Source organism: Talpa europaea (genome assembly GCF_964194135.1).
Source record: "Talpa europaea genome assembly, chromosome: 4".
Taxonomy (NCBI): domain Eukaryota; kingdom Metazoa; phylum Chordata; class Mammalia; order Eulipotyphla; family Talpidae; genus Talpa; species Talpa europaea.
Window position 1 is genome coordinate 17,754,036 of NC_140070.1, and position 21,931 is coordinate 17,775,966.

The 21,931-nt window shown below is 35.8% G+C and overlaps 1 protein-coding gene across 1 annotated transcript; it reads left to right on the forward strand.

The window, feature by feature from the left end:
• Nucleotides 1–1,446: 1,446 nt before the first annotated feature.
• Nucleotides 1,447–21,778, forward strand: PRIMPOL (primase and DNA directed polymerase; the record flags this gene model as incomplete). The annotated part of the gene is made up of 12 exons (XM_084232184.1): nucleotides 1,447–1,626; nucleotides 3,181–3,278; nucleotides 4,067–4,196; nucleotides 7,575–7,722; nucleotides 11,744–12,031; nucleotides 14,275–14,437; nucleotides 16,424–16,512; nucleotides 18,920–19,009; nucleotides 19,082–19,190; nucleotides 20,647–20,729; nucleotides 20,810–20,856; nucleotides 21,521–21,778. 12 exons carry the CDS (start codon nucleotides 1,447–1,449, stop codon nucleotides 21,776–21,778), a joined length of 1,683 nt encoding a protein of 560 aa, XP_084088310.1.
• Between the last annotated feature and the right edge of the window lie 153 nt (nucleotides 21,779–21,931).

A 21,931-nucleotide genomic window follows, 5' to 3' on the forward strand; every position in this document is an offset into this window, starting at 1 on the left:
AAAATTTTGTCAGTGTCACTAGGTATCAACATCCAACCCCAAAACTTAATAGCAACCAAAAAAAGCCCAAATTTATTTTCTCTTACATTTTGGTGGAGTGAATGACTGTTTCTTCACTTGAACTTACTTGGGCTTCCTCATACTTTGAATTTGGATGATGACTAGATGATCTAAAACGTCTTAACTCATCTGAGCGTTGATGCTGGCTCATGGTTGGGGTACTTTGATTTCTTCTCCAGATGATCTTTTATCTTCTTTGAAGCTGGTGTTACAAGACAATCTCATGGCAGGACTCCAGAATAGCTATATATGAGGACATAGCAATTCTTAAACACTTGCTGCTTCACATCTGTAGATGTGATGTTGACATGAGCAAGTCATATGGCCAAGTCCAGTGTCATTATGGGAGTCAATTTAGGTGGCATCTCTATGGGAAGAATAGCAAAGAATGTGGGACCATTCTTTAAAATCTATAGTGGAAACTTTCTCTTTTCTTATAGAAACGTCTTCTTTCATTTGTAAGTAAACCGTAATTCCAAATGGAAAAGTATTGACAGGTCAACTTCTTGGCATTGCTAATGTGGACGTAAAACCACCTCAATAAACAGGTTAAAATGTGATCATTTCACACTGACAACAAAAACGCAGTTATTAATAGACAAGGTTAAGATTTGTCTTTCCCTTTTTAAAAATCATACTTATGGTTACTATAGACATCCAAAGCCCCAGCAAGCTTTTATTAGAATTCCCACTCATACACTGTGTTATCCCTCCAACTAGCAGATGTGGTAGAAGAGAGGAACAATAGACAATCTGGAAGAGAGAGCTAAGAGCTGCTTTTTGGTGCCTCAAGATGAAGTTGGCACTAAGAAGTAGTTGCACAGGAATAAAGCCAAGGTAGTAATGCCAGCTAGGCAAAGTAGATAGTGCTTAATGCAATGAAATGGTTATGTTAAACACCATAGTGATACCAAAAAGTCATATTTAAATGAGACTTTGTAATTTATAAAACATTTTCATATGTTTTAACACATCCTCAAAATAACTATGTGAAATATCTGAGATACTCCCATTTTGAAGTTCATTAAGATTCAGGGAACTTGTCCCAAATTACAGTATATTGGAAGGAGGAGGCAGTATCTAAAGATTTCTGATAATCATCACTGCTTTCATTTCACATTAAAACATAAAGCTTCACATTAAAACATAAAGCAGACAGGAGTCAGCATTGGGAAATGAATTTTGAAGTTTTATCAGACAAGGTATAATGTAAGTAAAGATTTTATTTTTGCGTAGAAGAACTGGGGTATAGGCCAGAGATGGGGGTGAAGTGAGAAGATACATGGGGGCGGGGAGGGGGAATTAATGCCCTTTTTGTTTGTTTTAGTAGTAATTGATAGAAATCTTACTTGGACTAGGATTTGCTCCCCCCATACTTCTGAACAAATGAAGAGAAAATGGGAAGTAACACTGAAACAAATTGAAGAACGAGCAGCCCTTTATGAGAAGAAACCTTTGTCCTCAGCATACAGACCAAGATTGTCCAAGTCAGAAGAACCACCTTCCATTTGGAAACTATTTCATCGACAAGCTCAAGCTTTTAATTTTGTTAAAAGCTGTAAGGAGGTAGTTTGTTCTTTTTTTAAGCGCTACTGTAACTTAAGATTCAAAAAAAAAATCTGTTTATCTTCATTTCAGACCACATACTCTACCAGGAGAATTTAATTGTAGTCTTAATATCACAGTATTTAGAAAACATCACTATGAATCATTGACCATTTAATTTATACTAATAAGAAAAAAGAATAAAGTCAGTTGAAAATATAATGAAATTTAAATGAAGCTATGCTTAGCACAGAGTGACTTTTTTTTTTTTTTTTTTTTTGGGACCCTCGCCTGCGGCCGGGGAACGAACCGGCGCTACAGAGGCTGCGAGCAGCCTTACAGCCCAGGGCTCAACCACTGTACCACCAGGGGAGTCCCCAGAGTGACTATTTTTATGGACGGAAAATAATGACTAAGTTTAAAACTAATCCTATGAATGAGTGGAATATGAGGTTTTTAGGAAGAAATGGAGGAAAGAAGTGAATTTAAGGACTAGGAAATGAAAATGTCTCCAATATCATAACTTAGAATTAAGTAAAATTGTAGTGCTGGAGCACACATGTACTTATTTTTCTACTCTGTCCTTTTGTGCTCTGGACTAGTAGGGGATATTTATAATCATTTGTAACACATTAGGCAAGTGGGAAGAGGTGCTTGCTACATGCCAGCCTTCCAAAGGGCATGGTGCCCCCAAATAAACAGATATATATGGCATCACTGGTTTGTTGGACACTGTGGAGGATACAAAGAAATATAATGGAAAGGTAAGATACATATAAGGAATCTAACATAGATACATTGTATCTGGTCACTGATACCACTTCAAACTAAGTGCTAAGTTTTTGTGGGAGGGTGGTCCTTTTTCCCCCAATAAAGAAAAACTCAGATCTCATCAGACAGGCTTAGGAAATATAGGAAAACCTTTCATGCTCATTTTGTATAAGCCTAATTCGGGTATCATAAATTTAAATACAGATTCATTTGATTTTATATAAAAAAATACGATTTTGCTGGACTGAGAATCACAGGTCCATGAAATTTATCTCAAGAATATTTTTAATAGGATAAAACAACTTAGTCCTTCTCTGATTCTTACTCAAAAATATGGGTGTTTTATTCCTTTATAGGCTCAACATAAACACTTACCTTAAGTACCTTAGCATTTACATAGTTTTAAAAAATAAGTTTAATTTTATAAACAAAAACTAAGAGGAAGTCAAGAGTAGAGTGATTAAAATATGATTTATCTTTTTTATTTCTCATCTGGATATCCTGATCGTTTCTGCCTTATGTCTTACTTGAGTGATTAGGACATACAAATAACTAGGTTTTGTTTGGCATTGATCTGGTAAGTTTTCTTGTTTTTAATACATATGTTCAAATTTCAGCTTTGAAATTTAAAAAAGATTTTTTAAATTGGGGTAACATTAGTTTACAACATTGTATATGATTTAGACATATAGGACAAGTTTTGAAAATTTGATGGTAAAATTCTTCATGAACATTTTATAGGTATAGTTGAATTTAGACATGCATTGACTGATTTTTTTTAATGTTCTTTTTGATGTTATGAAGGATGTTCATGTATTTGCTCTGGAATACAAAGGGAGCGATGGACAACGTGTTTACCTTGTAACAACATATACTGAACTTTGGTTTTACTATAAATTACGGTAAGTAGTTTGTAAAGGAAAACACGTTAAAGTTACTCTGCCTTCATCTAGCAATGTTTGTGACATTAATTCACACTGAATTGTTTTCATAGTTCTCAAACAAACAACTAATTACCAGTTGCTCCGTTTCTTTAAGAATTGAATTCTGGAGGTACCTTAGAAACATTGAATTATATCACCAGGTGTTGGGAGAAAAGCAGCTCTGAGTGAAGGGAGGGAGGGAGGGACAGAAGGGAAATTCGTATACTATTTGTGGCACGTAATGACACAATTCCCCCATCCCTTTTCCTTGTTCGAATTACTGCAAATCTTTGTTGTGTTCAGATGCCATCTGAACTTCACTTAGCACAAGTTATCATTTACTTATCAAGTCAGCAACTATTCTTACTAATCCACATTAAAAATGTCAGCAGGAGTGTAATTGCAAACATGAGCACTGAAAGTTCATTGAAGTGAGGTAATTCAGAATATTTTTAAATCAATTTTTAAAATATTAAAGTGTGTTACATAATACCAAGATCATCTGTGAATAAATAATAGTATGATGTTGACAGTATCTTAAATATTACAAAATATGATTGATATATCTTGTTTGATAGTAATTATAAGCCATAAACTTTTGATGAGTAAATATTATAAGCCATAAACTTTTGATGAGTAATTGTTCAGTTAATCATTGTCATTTATCATTAAATTACAGATAACAGTGATTTTGAGAATTAAGACCAACTTTTGTGATTTAAAAGATATAAGATATAAACCTAACAATCTTAAATTATTCAATTCAGAAAAAATCTCTTACACTGCTATGAAGTCATTCCTGAAAATGCTGTATGCAAGCTTTATTTTGATTTGGAATTTAACAAACTTGTTAATCCTGGAGCTGATGGGAAAAAAATGGTTGCATTACTCATTGAGGTAAATGCAGACACATGTTTTTCTCCTTGTCTGTGTATCTCTTCATTCACTCATTTACCCATTAATTGAATCCAGGCTATATAATAAGTAGGGTCTGTTTTTCTTGCTACTTTGGCTTTCATTTCTTACTCTTACTTCTATGAGTAAACTGCAAAAAATGAGGAAGATTCTGTTTATGTCCTAGGTTTAATAATATTACTATATCTAGTAAAAAAGAAGCAGCATTTTGGGCATTTTTTGTGTTTTTTAAATTATGTTACATTATAGACAGCTGACTCTGGTAAAGGCTAGGCAAACTAATTTTTACTGTCAGGTACTGAGTTGGACTTCAAGAAAACTGATAAAAATAGTTTCGGAATTTGTAAATTGTCAAGAATTTTGGAACTTTGTTTTGTATCATAAGTGAGGAAACAAAGATCTAGAGAGAGTGATCCTTACTCAAGGTCTTAGAGTTTATTGGTGAAGCCTACTTTAAAAATAGAATTTATCACTTAACAAATTGAAAAGAACATAGATATATATTTATGATTTAGCACCTTCAACTAGGAAATTACTAGCAAAAGAAATAGTATGGGTTTGTGTTGGTAAGCTCTATTAGGTTTGTTTATAAAAGCTTTTAAGATTGTATTGTATTAAGTTGTATTAAAATGACATTAAAATGGGCCTCATAGTAGGTATTAACACTTTCTGTTAACTTTTCTCTTAGATATTAATTGTAGGAGATTCATTTTATAATTAAAGTATCCAAATTAAAATATTTTTGATAAAAAATGAGATTATTTTGGTCCTCTTCTATTTTAAATTTATTTGAAAAATACATGCAAATCCTGTTTTTTAAAAGTCATGGAATATTAACTTGCTCTGGACTTTGAAGCAGGGGTTATATACATTTAATTAATCTCCCCAACAATAACAGAAATAAAAGTTGTGTTTTTCATAAAATAGCCATCGGATCCTCAAAAATAAATTGTTTTATTTCATGTCGTTGGTAATTACATTTTATGTGTTTGTGTGTTTGATGTACTACTATAATTAAAGGTAGGATTTATTGTGTGGACTCTGTGTGGCCAAGGAATTAAAACTCAGAGGTTTTCACTGGCACTTTTAATATGATACCATTACTAAAGAAATACCACATTGTTAGAAACTAAAACTATTCAAACTATTCAATACGAGTTCAAATTCCCCTTGTAACAGTATTAATAAACACTGGCACAACAAAGACCATGTAAGTGTTTAAATTTTTTCCCTCCTAATTTTTTTGTACCATCTTATTCAAGTTGTTTCGAACATCTAAATCTTCTATGTCAGCAGAAATTGGAAAATTTTGTAGCTTGGCATTATTATCATGCTGGTAGAAAAGTTATTCAGATCATTTTACTTACTATAACCTTTATAAATGATTATATTGATTATATTGAAATCAACTTTTTTTTATTGGTTGCTTTGTATGTAACCGTATAATACAATAAGTATTCTTCCTTTTGATTCTCTGAGGAAGCATATAAGTTAGTTCTTATCAGGTGATTGATAACTCATTATATAATATACTTTGATTCAGTGACTTAACTGACATTTCAGTAAGTTACTTCTGCAAATTAGAATAAATTATGGTGTTAAAGCATTTTAAAAACTGGTGACAGGTAACATTGATCAAACAATCATTTATTTTAAACCTATGGATTTTATAATAGTTATAAATATTTAACAAAATTTTACTTAAAGTTTAGCTTGGAAAAGAGAATGTAGATCATGATTACTTACATTACCTTTAAAGTCATTAAGTTGATTATGTATAGCTCCAGAGTGCAGAGCTAAACTATTTGTCAAAAGATTTTCAGCCTCTAGGAAAGTGTCACTGCCTAGCCACTATGAATACAGTGGTTATACCAAAAAGGACGTGGTTTCTGCTTTCATAGGATTTATAGGCTAAATTAGGATAGATTTGCTGCCATAATAAAGACCTAAAATAAAGTGACAAGATAGAAATTTTGTCTCATGTAATAGCTGTATGCTGCTCCACTGTTCTAGGAACTAGGCTTGTAGCTTTGCTTGTTCCTGAGATATTGCCCTTGTATTTACAAAATTCAGGGTGGCTAGCCCTGTTTGCATTCTAGTCTGTAGAAAATGGGGAAACGGTGGGCATGCCCTGGTCTTTAAGACTATAACTTAGAAATGGCATACTTTGCTTCTGCTCGCATATTGTTGGCCAGAACTTGGTCACCTGGCCACACCTACTACAAGGGAGACTTAGAAATGTCCTGATATCTTAACATCAGGATTCTATTTCTACAGAAGATGGAGATAATCAAATAATGAGGGATAGCCTGTATAATTACACAGGAAACCTATGTCAAAATAATCACAAATTAGCATAAAATTGTAGCTATGTATAAAAAACACAAAGGGAGATAGTATGGGGGAATTTGTGCATAGGGAAATTAAGGAAGCTTTCTGAGAAAGTGAGAATTTACTGAAGAAGAGTAAGATCAAAGAACGTGTCAAAATGGCAATAGTAAATATAACTTACTGTATAACTTGAAGTGCTTGGCAGTATACAGTGCATTTATTTATTTTGCTTCCTTGCACTTCCCCGCCCCCCCCACACACACACAGCTTTGAAAGTTATGTTCCAGCCCTGTGCTAATAACAGTTTAATTTTATTTACTCCTTAAAATAATCCTAAAAGTTAGTTCCTGTGGTTATTCCAAGTTTTGCAATCATGGATTGCTGTAAGCTTTGACCAGACATAGAGCAGGCAAGCGTCAAAGCCAGAACTCACACCTAGATCTTTGTGACTCCAATCTTGTGCCTGTTTGCCACCTTCCCCTAATGCATTACTACTGTTAATAGCAGTGTCATCTAGCTCTAGAAGCTATTTTTCTATTTTTATTGAGGCTACAGTGGTTTATGATGCTATATGTGATTTAGAGGTATAAGGTCATACCCTGCAGGTACAATTGTTACCACACCACACCCCCGACCAAATCACCCAATAGTCCATTGTGCCCTTCCTCCTGGGCTATATTTTTGGAAGTAGGTTTGTGCACTGTATCTGTGAGGAATTTTCTAATAACAAACAATGAAAAACTCAGAACTCAGATGCTTAAAAAGAAATATTTTTATTGTGATTTTAGAGATTAATGTGTAAGGTAAATTGTTCAACTTCTAATAGATCTTTCATCTTAAGATCCTGTGAATTTTTGTAACAAACATGTATACTAATTTATGTATTTTAATGCATAATTTGATAAGAATTGTGTAATATTCTAGCAGAAAAAAATGAAAAATGAATTAGACTTGTAAGACACTAGAATTTTGCTGTTGGAAAAATTTTTAAGTAAATTACATTAATTTTTTTGGATTTTGTGTTTTTAGCATGTTTGTAAAGCACTTCAAGAGTTATACAAGGTTAATTGTTCAGCAGAAGATGTTTTCAACTTGGATTCTAGCACTGATGAAAAATTTAGCCGCCATTTAATATTTCAGCTCCATGATGTGGCATTTAAAGATAATGCTCATGTAGGTAAGTAGTATACTATTTTCTAAAAAATCATGGGAGTTAATATTAAAAACTTATTTTCCTTTTTTAAAAATCCTGTATCAAGTTTTATAAGTTTTGTTAACTTACCCTCAAAAATGTCATTTTTGTTTTTAGTATTTGCCCTTACCTCTAGACCTGTCTTCTGTTCTAGACACATTAACCTATTCTGATATCCTTAGCATTGGCGCCTCCTGCTCTAGATACTGGGATGACTGTGCACATACTGGTGCTGGTTTCTGCTCCACCAGAAGTCATTTCCTAAGTTTTCTTGCTCGTGGCATGAGAGGCCTAGTTTGAGTGCTATCTGTAATCTCCTTTCTGACCTTTACTCAGCCTTGCTTGAACCTTAGCTTTTAGTATATGAGGACTGGGGCTTGGATTCCAGGTCACAACCAGGAAGCCCATGTTTATTGTTTGAAGCCGAACCTGGGGATTGAGAAGTCTAGGTGTATAAGCCTGAAAGTGTAACCAGATTATTTGTTCCAGGACTGGACTTTTAGAATATAGGACCAGGTATAGGATAAAGTCAGTTTGAGGGGAAACAAGGAGGCCTAGAATAGAAACTAAAAACCAAGATCTAAATAGAACTCCAAATCCTGAATGTTTATCAAAGCATGGGTAGGACTAGTATTCCTAGGTCCAAACAGGAAATTGACTGAAGTTTAGGTAATCCATTTTAGAGCTACAAGCATCTGATAGTTTCAAGGGTAACTAAGGGTAAAAGGCATGAACACAACCACTAAAGTACTGCTATAAAAGTCAAGAACCTAATTGCTAGAAATTGGCAGCTCTAGGTCTGATCTACAGTTACGTACACACGTAGCACATCATAGCAGTCCATTTTCTGTTGGTTTATTTTTTTAAAAAGATTGATTTATTTATACAAGAACTGGGGTACAGGCCAGATGTATGGGAGGGTGAGAGGATTCACCAGAGACAGAGCAGGGAACAGAACAGGCAGACTGACAAAATACACTGCTGAGGAGAGCAGTGGGTGAGACAGGAGAGGTCTGCTGTGCCATGTGGGTTTCTCCCCGGCCGGCCTGGATCCAACCCGCACTGCAGAGGCTGCGGACAGCTTCATGGTGTAGTGCTCAACTGCCTGCACCACCAGGGAGGCCCTTCTGTTGGTTTAGTTGGACATTTCATCCTTGTTTCTTTATATTTCCTTGTATTATTTGTATTTCTTAGATATTGTTAATTATAGAATCTGTCTTTGTCTATCATGACTTTATCATTTATGTATTGATGACTTGCAAATCTTTATCTTCGGCCCATATTATAGATGCTGAACTCATACTGCCACTGCCAGCCCCACACAGACTCTTCAACTTAGTCTGTTCTGGACTGAACTTGTTTTTTCTCCTGTGATTGTATATTAGTGAGTAGTATTACCCAATTACCAAGTAGAAACTCTGGTGTCCTCTTTAACATCTCTTTGTCTCTACCATTTAGTCAGCTAAAGTGATCCACTTGAAGAACCTCAAGGATGTATAATAACGTGATCCACTTGTGTAATTCCTCAAAGATGATTTATTATCTTCAGGAAAAGACCCAGTGGCTTAGCTTACAAAAGGAGGTCTGCTGTGCTCTAGCCACATCTTTCTCCACTCAGCCCTTCTTACTCTGTCTTGTCTTTAGCCCCCACCACAGTCACACTTTCTCAGTGTTTGGGCCTTTGCACTTTTGGATTTGCAGTCTGACCAGATCTCAACAGATATATTTAATTCACCTGATCTGCTCAGACTCAGCATAGATATTGTCATCTCAGAAACTGAGAAATTTCCCAAACCCTAAGAAATAGGTTAGAGTTTTTGCAAAGTGCCTAGTGCTTATTATGTCCAAACATTCACCACTTCCTGAAGTAACTGTAATTTCCTGTGTGTTGTTTTGTTTTGTTTTTTGACTTCTCTATTATACTTAATGTTGTGTTGTTGGTTTTTTAAGGGCAGGTATTGTTTCTTGTTCACTGTTGTATTTCCAGAACTTAACATGTAATACTACCTTTATCAGTAATAATACTGTAATAGTAACAGCACCAGCAATAATAAATGCAAGCAGGCATTTAATAAATATTTGTTAAGTGAATGACTAAGTAGCTCTACTGTCAGGTTGTGGAGGCAGAGTCCTACACAAGATATTTCTTTGGTTCTTATTTACTCCTTGTAGTCTGCTCTGACTCCTAGCAACAAGGCTAAAAATTGAGATTCGTTGCTAGGGAAGAAAGGGAGAATAGAAATTTGTCAGATAATAAGCAGTCTCTGCTGCAGACGTCTTCTAAAAGGAGATAACTTTCAAGCTCTGCTTTAATTCAAATGCCATTGAATAGACAAAGATAAGAAGGACTTTACTATCAGAACAGCATAAGCAAAATTATGGAAGATGAGTTTGTAGCTGGTTTGGAGAGCAGGGATTCTCGTGTGGTTAGAGTGACTGACAATCAGATAAGTAGGATGACATCTGAGATGTCTTTCCTCTAAAATAGTGAGCTGCAGAATCAAATATGTGGGAAAAATTAAATAATCCAAATTTCCCTTCAATTCCTTTTCATCAATTTATCACTTGATGGCATCTGTTTCTTATTGTCAGCCTTTCAGAAAGGGGAACTAGAGTAAGTTTATGTGAACACAGTATGTTAGCAAAATATATACATTTGGTTTCCCTAAATATATTCTTCTGCCAGCCTGCCATACGTAGTATCTGAAATTCCTATGATTGATTAGTTCTTTTGAGTTTTTCCCAGCCAATAAAATAGTCCCTGTATTAATGGCCAGGTAGGTGTGACAAGGAGAGAAGTAGAAAGCAGAGTGGTTTGCTGGGGGCTTGAATTAGTATTTCTGCTGGTTATGCTGTCATATATTCTGTCCATGTTAGCTCCTTGCCAAAGGTCAGAGGCCTACCTGGCCTCTCTAGCACCTTTGTAAATGGCTTGGCAACTATGTCCTCATTTTGACTGGTGTCAATCTCAAAGAATGTTGACTGAATCAATGCATATTTAAAATGCTTTATTGTATGTCATAATTTATTTTTTTATTCTATTTGCCTTATCTCCCACCTTCCACAGGTAATCATGTTATTTATGTAATTGCATGAACCAAATGTTTTTGCTTTCATTTTGATGGTTAGTGTTTTATAAGATAATGGATTTGTTTCTGTGCCTAGCAAAGTGATTCTAATTTGGAAAAAGTATTTTGAATTTAGAACTTTTGTATCTTATAATTTTAGGGCTCAAGCTGTCTGGTACACAAAGTTACATAAAACCCAGGCTGTATAGTTTTACAAATTAAAACTAAGTTTTTTTTTGCCCTCGGACATATTTACACATAATTTTATACAAGCAACTTAACCAAAACATACAGTATATAATATATGAGGGTTTCAAGGTGTTCTAGATTAATTACAACTTTTCTTGGTAAGGATAGGGCCACTAAGACTCAGAGTTCCTAGGATAAAAGTTGAAATGTACCTGATTGGTTTAGTTCTGAACTTTATTGATGAGGCCATGAATCATCTTAAAACCATTTACAGGGCGAAGCAGGAGTACCCAGGTTTTAAGGGCACATTATAGCAGGTAAAGGAGAGAGAATAAGCTTCTGAGAAATTAGCTGATGTCCGGACTCAGGGAGAGTATGGCAGCAATCCTTTCTGTTTCTGTGCATATTCTTGGGAGCACCATTTACTCCTTTAAACCCTTCATTCTTCAATCATTGACTGTGGAGATAAATTCCACTCAATTTGTATTAATGAAAGTGGTGCTTTTTTTGGTGACAGAACATTAGGTTCAGACCTAATTAGCCACATTGACCCATCTTCTCATAACCTTCCTTCCTACAAGGATTTTTGTATAAGGGACACTGAGCTTCCTTAAAAGAAGAATGCAGTCCATTTTAAAGCCAGAAATAAAAATAAGCCTTGGTGAGTAAAATTGTTGTGTAGATTTGTGCCTAGATCTTAAGTTATAATTTGTGGAAAAGAAGAATTAGGTAAATCATCTCTTTTTTAGGTCATTTTGTGAGAAAAATTTTGCAGCCTGCTTTTCACTTAATTGCCAGTGAAGATGACCATAGGATCCAAGGAACAACAGCCCATGGATTTTCCCATTATTCTGAAACATCAATCAGACAAGGAGTTTCCTTTAGCAAAATATCCACAGATGAAGATACAGATGAGAGCCGGACACTGAACTCAGAGAAACTGGAGAGGCTGGCGTCAGCTGAAAAAAGCAATTCTGATCTTTCATTTTTAGTTGTGAAGAATAACTTAGGAGAAAAGCAACTTTTTGTTGACTTAGGTGAGTAAAATTCACAGCACTGTTAACTGCCCTGTGCGCTTCCAGAAGAAACCAGTCAGTGCCCACCATCTCTGGGCTTCGGCTCTTGGCCACCACTGCCCACAGTGGCCATGGCATCGCCAGCAGGATGTGATCAGTGAGCTCAGGTGTTAGAAGTTAACTCAGTTTCTGTTCAGAGAAAGTACCTGAACAGAAAGGTCCTGTGGGACATAAGCACCAGGCCTGTAGGAATGTCAGACTGAGTGGTTGTGACCGGCTGCTGCTCTGAAACATCCAGAGGATTCCTATCCAAGTCTTGACAGGGGGCAGCTAGACCAGCACTCTCCAGTACTGCTGAAAATTAGATGAAATAAAATTTAAAAACAGACACAATATAAATAAGGTCTCGTGTGGCAAAGCATGACTGGGTGTTTTCTTCACTGAGGAGATCGGAGTAGTGGCAAGTCAAAGCTTACCTGCTAGGACTGTGTTCCCTTCTGCCCGGCTGGCCCCTGGTCTCTGAGATGAGGAAGTGCAGAGAACTGGGCAACAAGCCGTAGCCTGGTTAGTGACACACATGCAGTCATAACCCACCATTCAACAGCTCTAATTTGGTGAACTAAATCTCATTTTGAGGGCCTCCCCGGTGGCACAGTGGTTGAGCGCTGGGTTGCGAAGCTGCCCGCTGCCTCTGCAGCGCCGTTTCAATCCCCTGCTGTCTGCGAGGGTCCCACATCATGTGCAGTCCTCTCCGGCCGCCCACTGCTCCCCTCAGCAGTGTACTTCGTCAGTCCGCCTGTTCTGCTCTTCTCTCTGGCTCTGGTGAATTCTGTCACCCTCCCGCACTTCTGACTGTACCCAGTGCTTGTATAAATAAATAAATAAAATCTTCAAAAAAAAAAAAATCTCATTTTGAGATTGTAACTTGTGATTGAAAAAGCCAAAAGAGCGGTTTAAAAAAAAAATTTATGCATACAAGAGCTGGGGTGTAGGCCAGAGGTGTGGGGGAGGGATGTGAGAGGATTCACCAGAGACAGAGTGGGGAGCACAACAGGCAGATCTACTGAAATACACTGCTCGGGAGCAGCGGGTGAGACAGGAAGTCTGCTGGGCCATCTGGGTAGCTCCCTTTCCGGGGATTGAACTTGTACTGCAGTGGCTGGTGATAGCTTGATAGTGCTGAGACTTTAACCCCCTGCGCCACTAGGGAGGGTCTAATATATTGTTTTTGAAGTCTTATTGTCTGGTAAAATATGTTCTCCAGCTTTGTTATTTTAAATTTCTTGACTGTCATTGACTGCACTTCCACTTAAATTTTAGAGTCAACTTGTCATATTTACACACATACACACACACACTTGCATTCACACTCTCACACTCATGTATACATGCATGCACATACCCTGCCAGAATTTTGATTTAAGTTGCATTGAATCTGTAACCTTGAAGTGACACTTTTATAGTATCGAGGCTTCTAATGAATGTGGATATCCCTCCATTTACTTAGTTCTCTACTTTGAGTAACGTTTAAAAATTTTCTAAGTAGAGGTTTTACTATTTTTTTGTTAGATTTATTCTAGGTATTTTACTTTTTTGGTGCTTCCCTCTTTTTCTGAGAATATGGCACCACAAATCCTCACTGCCTCGGAAGCTCTCTGGTAATTTCAAGCTTTTTTCCTAATACATTTGGCCAACGTTTTTGTTTTTAATGGAAAGGTTGCCCCAAAATAATCTGATTTGCTATTTCTAGGCATTGTATTCATTCAGGTCAACTCCAATTTATTTTAACTTAGCATATTGCTGATATTTTGTTTACAGCTACATTTTATTTTTTATTTTATTTTTTAATTTATTTTTAAAGAGGCATGTATTTTATTTATTTATTTATTTGTTTATACATGCACTGAGTACAGTCAGAAGCGCGGGAGGGTGAGCGAATTCACCAGAGCCAGAGCGGGGAGCAGAGCAGGCAGAAGGACCGAAGTACACTGCTGAGGGGAGCAGCGGGCGGCAGGAGAGGTCTGCGCGCCATGTGGGACCCTCCTCCGGTGGCCAGGGAGCAGCCGGGGATCGAACCGGCGCCACAGAGGCCACAGACAGCTTCTCAACCCAGCGCTCAACCGCTGCGCCACCGGGGAGGCCCTACAGCTACATTTTAGAAAATAGTGTCTTCTAATAATGCTATGCAAAAATTGTATTTGCTGATTGTAACCACTAGTCACTGAAAATGCACATTCAAATTGTTTTATTGATTTTTAATATAGGTGTTTATACAAGAAATAGAAACTTTCGACTGTATAAATCATCAAAAATAGGAAAGCATGTGACTTTGGAGATTGCTGAAGATAACAAATTTGTTCCTAAACAGTCTAAGAATGTTTCTGAAGAAAATCAGTATTTCCTCTCCTCTCTGGTCAGCAATGTCAGGTACATATTACCAGAATTAATCCATTGTGTATTCATGAATATTTATTAAGTAGTCAATGGCATTGTATGAAAATCTGAATTATATAAATTCATCCTACCTCTCTAAGAAGAGAATTCTTAAAATCCTAGACTGTTTTCTCCATTAGCTAAAATGTAGTAAGTTATTTTTTAACCACCTAATTTTTTCTTTATATCCTTTTATAGTTGTATTTTATAAATTTTCCAGTTTTTCTAAAACAATTACCACTTCTGTAAAGAAGAAAATAAAAATTACTTATACTTGGAAATATAATTGCAAGTAATATCTCTTTCATAAATGGATGTACATACATATAACTTCAAAAAATTTTTTGATATCATAAGTATTGCCTGTTTTATACACTCAAAATATATCAGAATGTCTATCAAATTAATTGTCAGCACTTTATTGCAAATGAAACTTTCAGTGCTTACATAATTAAAGTGTGTAAGACATCTTTCAACAGAAATTTGCCTTCTTTGCCTTTCATTTTGGAGTGGCAAGTTTTGTCAACCCCAAAACATGGTTAAGGATCACACTAAGTTGCCTTGCTTAGTTAACTTGGTTTAATTCTTGTCCCTTTGTTTTCCCTAGGTAGAAATTTTTTTTTTAAGATTTATTTATTTAATTTATTTATACAAGCACTGGGTACAGTCAGAAGTACGGGAGGGTGAGCGAATTCACCAGAGCCAGAGCGGGGAGCAGAGCAGGCAGAAGGACCGAAGTACACTGCTGAGGGGAGCAGCGGGCGGCAGGAGAGGTCTGCACGCCATGTGGGACCCTCCTCTGATGGCCAGGGAGCGGCCAGGGAGCAGCCGGGGATTGAACCGATGCTGCAGAGGCTGCGGGCAGCTTCGCAACCCAGCACTCAACCGCTGCGCCATCGGGGAGGCCCACCCTAGATAGAATTTTTAATAGAAATTCCATAACGATGAATTTTATAACACTTGAAATACATTGTTGTAGCGACAGTAGTGTCAGGATGTCTAGTTGACAGCAGTTACCCATAGGGTAAAGAAGGGTTGTTTTTCTTCATGTATTTCTCAACTCTTTCAGCTCTTTTGTAATATCTCACAGAAGTAAAGTCACAAATTTAGCTTTCTTTTCTTTAGAATGGAAATAATACCACCTATATTGTGGAGTTGTGAGGATTGATTTAAAACTTTTCAGGCGAAAGTGCTTGAATATGGTATCTTAGTAAACGTTAGTTGTTAGCAGTAGTAGTTTCTGAAGTTCAAAAAATAAAGTAGAATAAAAATTATAATTTATACTGCCCATCATTGACACCAGAATTAGATCACATTCTATCATTTATGAGAAAAGCAAACCAGTTGGCTGTAATAACCTCCTGATTACCCAATCTCATTTCTTTTGTAGTTCTGGTATTAATTTCATAGAAATGGAGAGGTCTACTCACTAAGGTCACCTTAATTGTCTTTTGATATTCAAATAAACAATCAGGAAATTGTTGAAATAACAATAACAGGAAATTGTTGAAATAACAATAACAATCCTTCCTGAAATAAAGAATACATTTTTATGGTTATAAATGAATTTTCTTAATTTTAATCCTTTTTACCTTTGCTTTTATCTATTAACTTTGTCTTGCTAGTCACTCATTCACAGTTTATTTTTTAAATTTTTTTTTTATTCAGTTTAAAAATTATTTTGTAACAAAAATGTAAAAGGCTCTGTATGTTTGTGGAATAGAATTAGACTTCAATCAATAGCTTAAGTTAGGACTTAAGTTAGGGTCCTCTGATTCTGTAATTGGGAAAAGTATTTTAGTCAATCACCATCCTATTTTTTCATATGGTAGTTTTGTGCTTTTGTAGGCAAAAGTGGCATAAATATCCTAGAACAAATAGCTGCTGAACAAAGGACTTGAAGATGGAACTATTTGAAATTCAGTTTGCTTTCTGTTGCCTTGTCTCTTTATATCTTATTTTGTTTCTATGATTTTGCAGATTCTCAGATACTTTACGAATTCTTACATGTGACACACCTCAGATTAAAGAAAAAGGAGTGGAATATTTTAACAGTGCCAACACTTCAGGTAATTTTAAGAAAATTTAAAGTATAAAACCTAACCTGTTTTGCCTTACAAATCTTAAATCTCAAGTATTCCTAGCTATACTTTTATTTCTTTATTTTTTAAACGTTGATTTATTTATACAAGAACTGGGGTACAGGCCAGATGCGCAGGAGGGTGAGAGAATTCACCAGAGACAGAGCAGGGAGCAGATCAGGCAGACAACCAAAATAACTGCTGAGGGGAGCAGCGGGCGAGTCAGGAGAGGTCTGCTGTGTCAGGTGGGATTCTCGTTGGCAGGCTGGGATCGAACCCGCGCTGCAGAGGCTGTGGACCACCTGCACCACCAGGGAGGCCCTATACTTTATTTTTTTTTTAATTTATTTATTTATGCATATAACAGCAGGGGTATAGGCCAGAGGTGGGGAGCAGAACAGGCAGATCTACTGAAATACACTGCCGAGGGGAGCAGTGGTGAGATAGGAGAAGTCTGCTGCACCGTGTGGGTTAGCTCCCTGGCCAGGGATCAAGCTCATGCTGCAGTGGCTGCAGATAGCTTGCTAGTGCTAAGACTCAGCCCCGTGTGCCACCAGGGAGGCTCTCCTGTCTATACTTTTGAACTAAGTTTCTGTCCAAAATGAAATGCTATAAAATTATATTAAAGCTTATTAATTTTTTTATATGGTTTTTCAAAACAGTACAAAAATTAGATTTGTTTTGAACACCTATTGAGATTTAAAAAAAACTAAAAGTTCCTCTTTCTCCCTTGTCCCCTGTTAGAGATGGATAACACATTATTTCCTATTTCACTTAACAGAATTTTTTATATTTCTTTTCTATGGAGATTCCTAGTTCTTGTAATGGCTGCAGTTTTTCATGAAACCTGTTTCATTCCTACAGTGATCTTGCAGGTTATTTTCTAAGATTTTATATGTAAACTGTCCAGAAAACATTTTTTGTAAACAGATTTTGGTCTGTCATTGTAACAGTGAAAAAACTGCAATCTGAAATGTACGACAGAATGGAATTGATCACACTATAAAATACTCTTGTAGCCTTTAAATTTATAGTAGGGCCTCCCTGGTGGCGCAGTTGGTTGAGCGCAGCACTGTGAAGCTGTCCGCAGCCTCTGCAGTGCGGGTTCTATTCCAGCTGGCCGGCGAGAATCCCACATGGCGCGGCAGACCTCTCCTGACTCACCCGCTGCTTCCCCCAGCAGTGATTTTCGGTCTGTCTGCCGGTTCTGCTCCCTGCTGTCTCTGGTGAATCTTCTCACCCTCCCACATATCTGGCCTGTACGTGGGTTCTTAAAAAATAAAATTTATAGTAGACTCAAATTATGTGTGATATGATCACAAGTTTGTTAAAAAAATGGGTATTATGTTTATTTTCTTCTGGTTGTTTAAACAGTTTTTTCAAGGCAGAGCTTTAAGTTTCTCTCACTTCTACTTTATTTAGTAAAACTGTTCTAATCATATTTATTTTGTAAGTGAAATATAAGCTTTAAGAAAACTAGATTCTATCTTTAAAAACTGAGATTTTAAAAAAGGTATTCTAATTAATTCTTACAGTTGATTCTAAGTACAAAATATAATTGAGTTATTGCCCTATAGCTGAAGGCTACCAGGGAACACACCAGTCTTGAGCAAACTGAATTACTGGTTACAGTGAAAGAGAAAACAGACCCAAGGGAACTGTGGAGCATCTCAGTAAAAGGGTGTTAGAAGAAGACTTAAAGGATTCAGACTTACGTGATTTTGAGGAGAGTCCAAGGAAATGTTGCTTTGTTTTGAATTGGGTATAGTCAGGGATAATTCTAAGTCTGACTAATCTAATTCTGACAAATGAATTATCTTGAAAAATCTTATCTAGAAGGAAGATGATAAGGAGACTAAAGCTATAATTGGTAAAGGAAGCAGCAGTTACTTTTGTTAGGATAGGGAGGGAAGAATTTGGTTATTTTAGTGGTTTGGAAATTGTTCATGTTTGGTCTGTGTTCAGACATGATTAGGGTGGCGTTGTTTTCTCTTGAGTCATCATGGCCATAGAATGGCCTTAAGTGACAGTGAAGTTGTGTGAAATAGTTTATGATTAGCAGGTTAGCAGGGCTGGGCTGCAAGTATACCCAGTCAGTTTGCAGCAATACCAAGGCCTAGCTAATAGTACTAAGCCAGCTCCTGGATATAAGGGGCTGAGAGAATTTGATTGGATTGAAAGGATTTAATTGCATTTTATGAAAATTAGTTCTTTGAGAGATTTGCATTTTACCTACTTCCCTGTAGGTACAGGGACCCATGTACTAGTAGGCAAATTGCAAAAAAGGGAATAAAAACTAGGTGGTTATAAACCCATATTGTACTAAATACTAGTTTAATCTGAATTTAGCTCAACTTTAAGCTGTTATAATTTATAATTTTTGTTTCTGTTGCAGTGGAAACCATTGAAGGTTTTCAGTGTTCACCCTACCCTGAAATTGATCACTTTGTTCGTTCTTTGGTGAATAAAAATGGCATTAAAGGAGGTAAAGATATCTTAATATTAACTGTTATATGATATGGTGATAACACATTTAGAAACATTATTTACATTCCAGGAATTCGGCGTTGGAACTACTTTTTCCCAGAAGAATTACTGGTTTATGATATTTGTAAATATCGCTGGTGCGAAAACATTGGAAGAGCCCACAAGAGTAACAATATCATGTGAGAAATACTGTTCATTAATAAGTTTTTTATATTTAACCATTATCATTTAAATGTTCATAATTTTTAAATGAAATTGAGAATGTAAAAATGTTTTTATAATAGATTTAGTTTTAGCTTTACTAATAATTTTAAAGATACAAGAAATCAGAAGTCACAAGGCCTGAGACATGCAGCATGGTTGATAGGTCCTTTCCGCGTGCCTTTCCTGACGCAGGAGGAAAGCTGAGGCAGAGTGAGCAGGACCATACCCAGCAGGGAAGTGATGAGGTTATGAAACATCTACTGTTTGAACTCAAAATTACATAGCATGTGCGGCAATTCCAGGGAACCGTAGCCTTATTAAACAAGCACTGGGTTTATTTCCTGTATGCAGGAATCAGAAAAAGCCTGCAGAGAGCACTCTGTAGATAAGGACTTTCCTCCAAGCAATTATTGGTTCAGAGTTTCCCAGACTTTGCTTGTGGTGCCTGTAGTTTTTCCACATGGCTCTGAAGCTGGAAAATAAACAGCTAATAGTTATGTTTATTAATTAGTTTCAGTCAATTTAATAAGTATTGTCATAACAGATTAGTAGCTTTTTGGATCAACAGTAAGTTGAACATAAAAGAAAATATTTTTATTTCACTCTTACATGTAATTGTTGTGGATGGGATATGTCCCCTTTTGAGTATTGTATAACCTCTTAAATCCTTGAGTCAGAAAGAACACTGCCACCCTCCTTCGTCTTTGCTATTTTTTTGTTAAGTCCTTAAGAGTCTAAATTTTCCCCTAAGGATGATTTAAGCTCAATCTGACATATTTTAATGTATATTATCTATTCCATCCTTAGGATTTTCTAATTTCTATTATGATTTTTCCTTGAGCCATTGTTTATTTAAAATTAGTTTTTAATTTTCATGTAATTTCTTTTGTAGTCGGAGAATGTGTTGTGTGAACTAAATATTTGATGAGAATCACATTGTAGAGCTAGCAGTCAGTTTTTATAATTCTGTATGTGATTGAAGAACTGCTTCTAATTATCTGAAGCACTATTTTTATATACCGATTATCAAACTTGCTCATTGCTTTTTACTTGTGTTGAATTTTCCACACCCTTTATGGAATTTTTTGTGGTTATTTTATCATTTACAAAGAATTTTTTAAAATATTTATGGTAGATTTGTTTTTCCTTGAGATTCTGTTAGCTTCAAAACACATAAGAGGAAAGCTATCTTATTTGGTGGCTACAGGCTGAGAATTATGCCATCCTGCAAGTAACGTTTATCAATGTCTGAAGTCCATTTTGTGTGATATTTTTTGACAGCCACAGTTTACTTTTGGTTATCTATTTCCATCCTTCTACTTTGTATCTTTTCTCTAAATCTTAAGCCTATCTCTTGTAAACAGCACATAACTAGATTTTGTTTTCTACCCAGTGGGTTATTAACAAATATTTTTCTTTTTTTACATAAAGGATTTTAGTTGATTTGAAAAATGAAATTTGGTATCAAAAATGTCACGACCCTGTATGCAAAGCAGAAAACTTCAAATCTGAGTGTGAGTTATTAATTTTTGTTACCTAATTTTTACTTTGTGATAAATATAATTATTATAGTTTTACTATATTTCTGACCCAGGTTTTCCGTTACCTGCTGAAGTTTCTTTGCTGTTTCTCCTTAGAGAGGTAAGTGCAGTCTTTTTTCTTGTTACTTGGTACAGTATATATGAAGTAGAAATAGGGTGTCTACTGAGCTCAGATAGGTTTTAAACACACTGGCACATGTTGTTTTCACTTAGAAATACAATGTAGTGACTCAGCACATAATATAAACCTCATTCTTTCACTGTTGATACCTACTTAAACTGTCACAAACATTTAAGAAGTTTCTCATATTTTCCCTTTACATAGTGTACCAAAATACCCTGTTTCTTTAAACAACTGTATCTGTAAGAAGAAATGTATCAAAGAGTATATGTATTTTAAATTTTGGTAGATAACCACCAGCTTGCCAAACACATTTTTCTCTTAACCAATGTAGATGTTTTGGTATACATCTTAACAGAATTTGTATTATGTGTGCTATTTTATATATATGCACATATATACATACATACACATACAGTCACATATGAAAGAATGTACCACAGGAACTACTGGTATATACAAATTTGGAGTTTCAGGGCTATCTGAGCTATAATGGCAGTAACGTATAAATAAATGAACTCATATTCCTATGTTGATTGGTACAATCTAGGTATAATACCTTGAGTATATAATGAAATTATCACATTGAATAACCTGTATTTTCTTATGAGACTCTTGCTTACCTTCCCCTTTGGATATAAAGGAAGAAGAGTTGATGACAGATCAAATAACAAACAGTGAAGCCAAGAACCTTCATAAACCATCTAGTACATTGTCAACAGAGATATCTTCTGATGCCAATTGGAATGATGACACTGATGATACTTATTTTTTGGAAGCCACTGAAGACGCTGAACTAGCTGAAGCTGCAGAGGTCAGTCTTCTCAGGTATAATAGTGGCCTGGATGAAATTCCTGATGAACTAATTATAGAAGTATTACAAGATGAAAAGAGTAGCTAATTAACCATGGACACTTATAGAACCAGGTAATTAATTTGCCTGAAGGCACACATTAACTTCTTAATAAACAGGTTTAAAGCAACATTTTAATTTCTACATCTTAGGTTTTACAGAAAACTTGCTTCAGTGTACTTCAGTAAGGAATGAAATTTT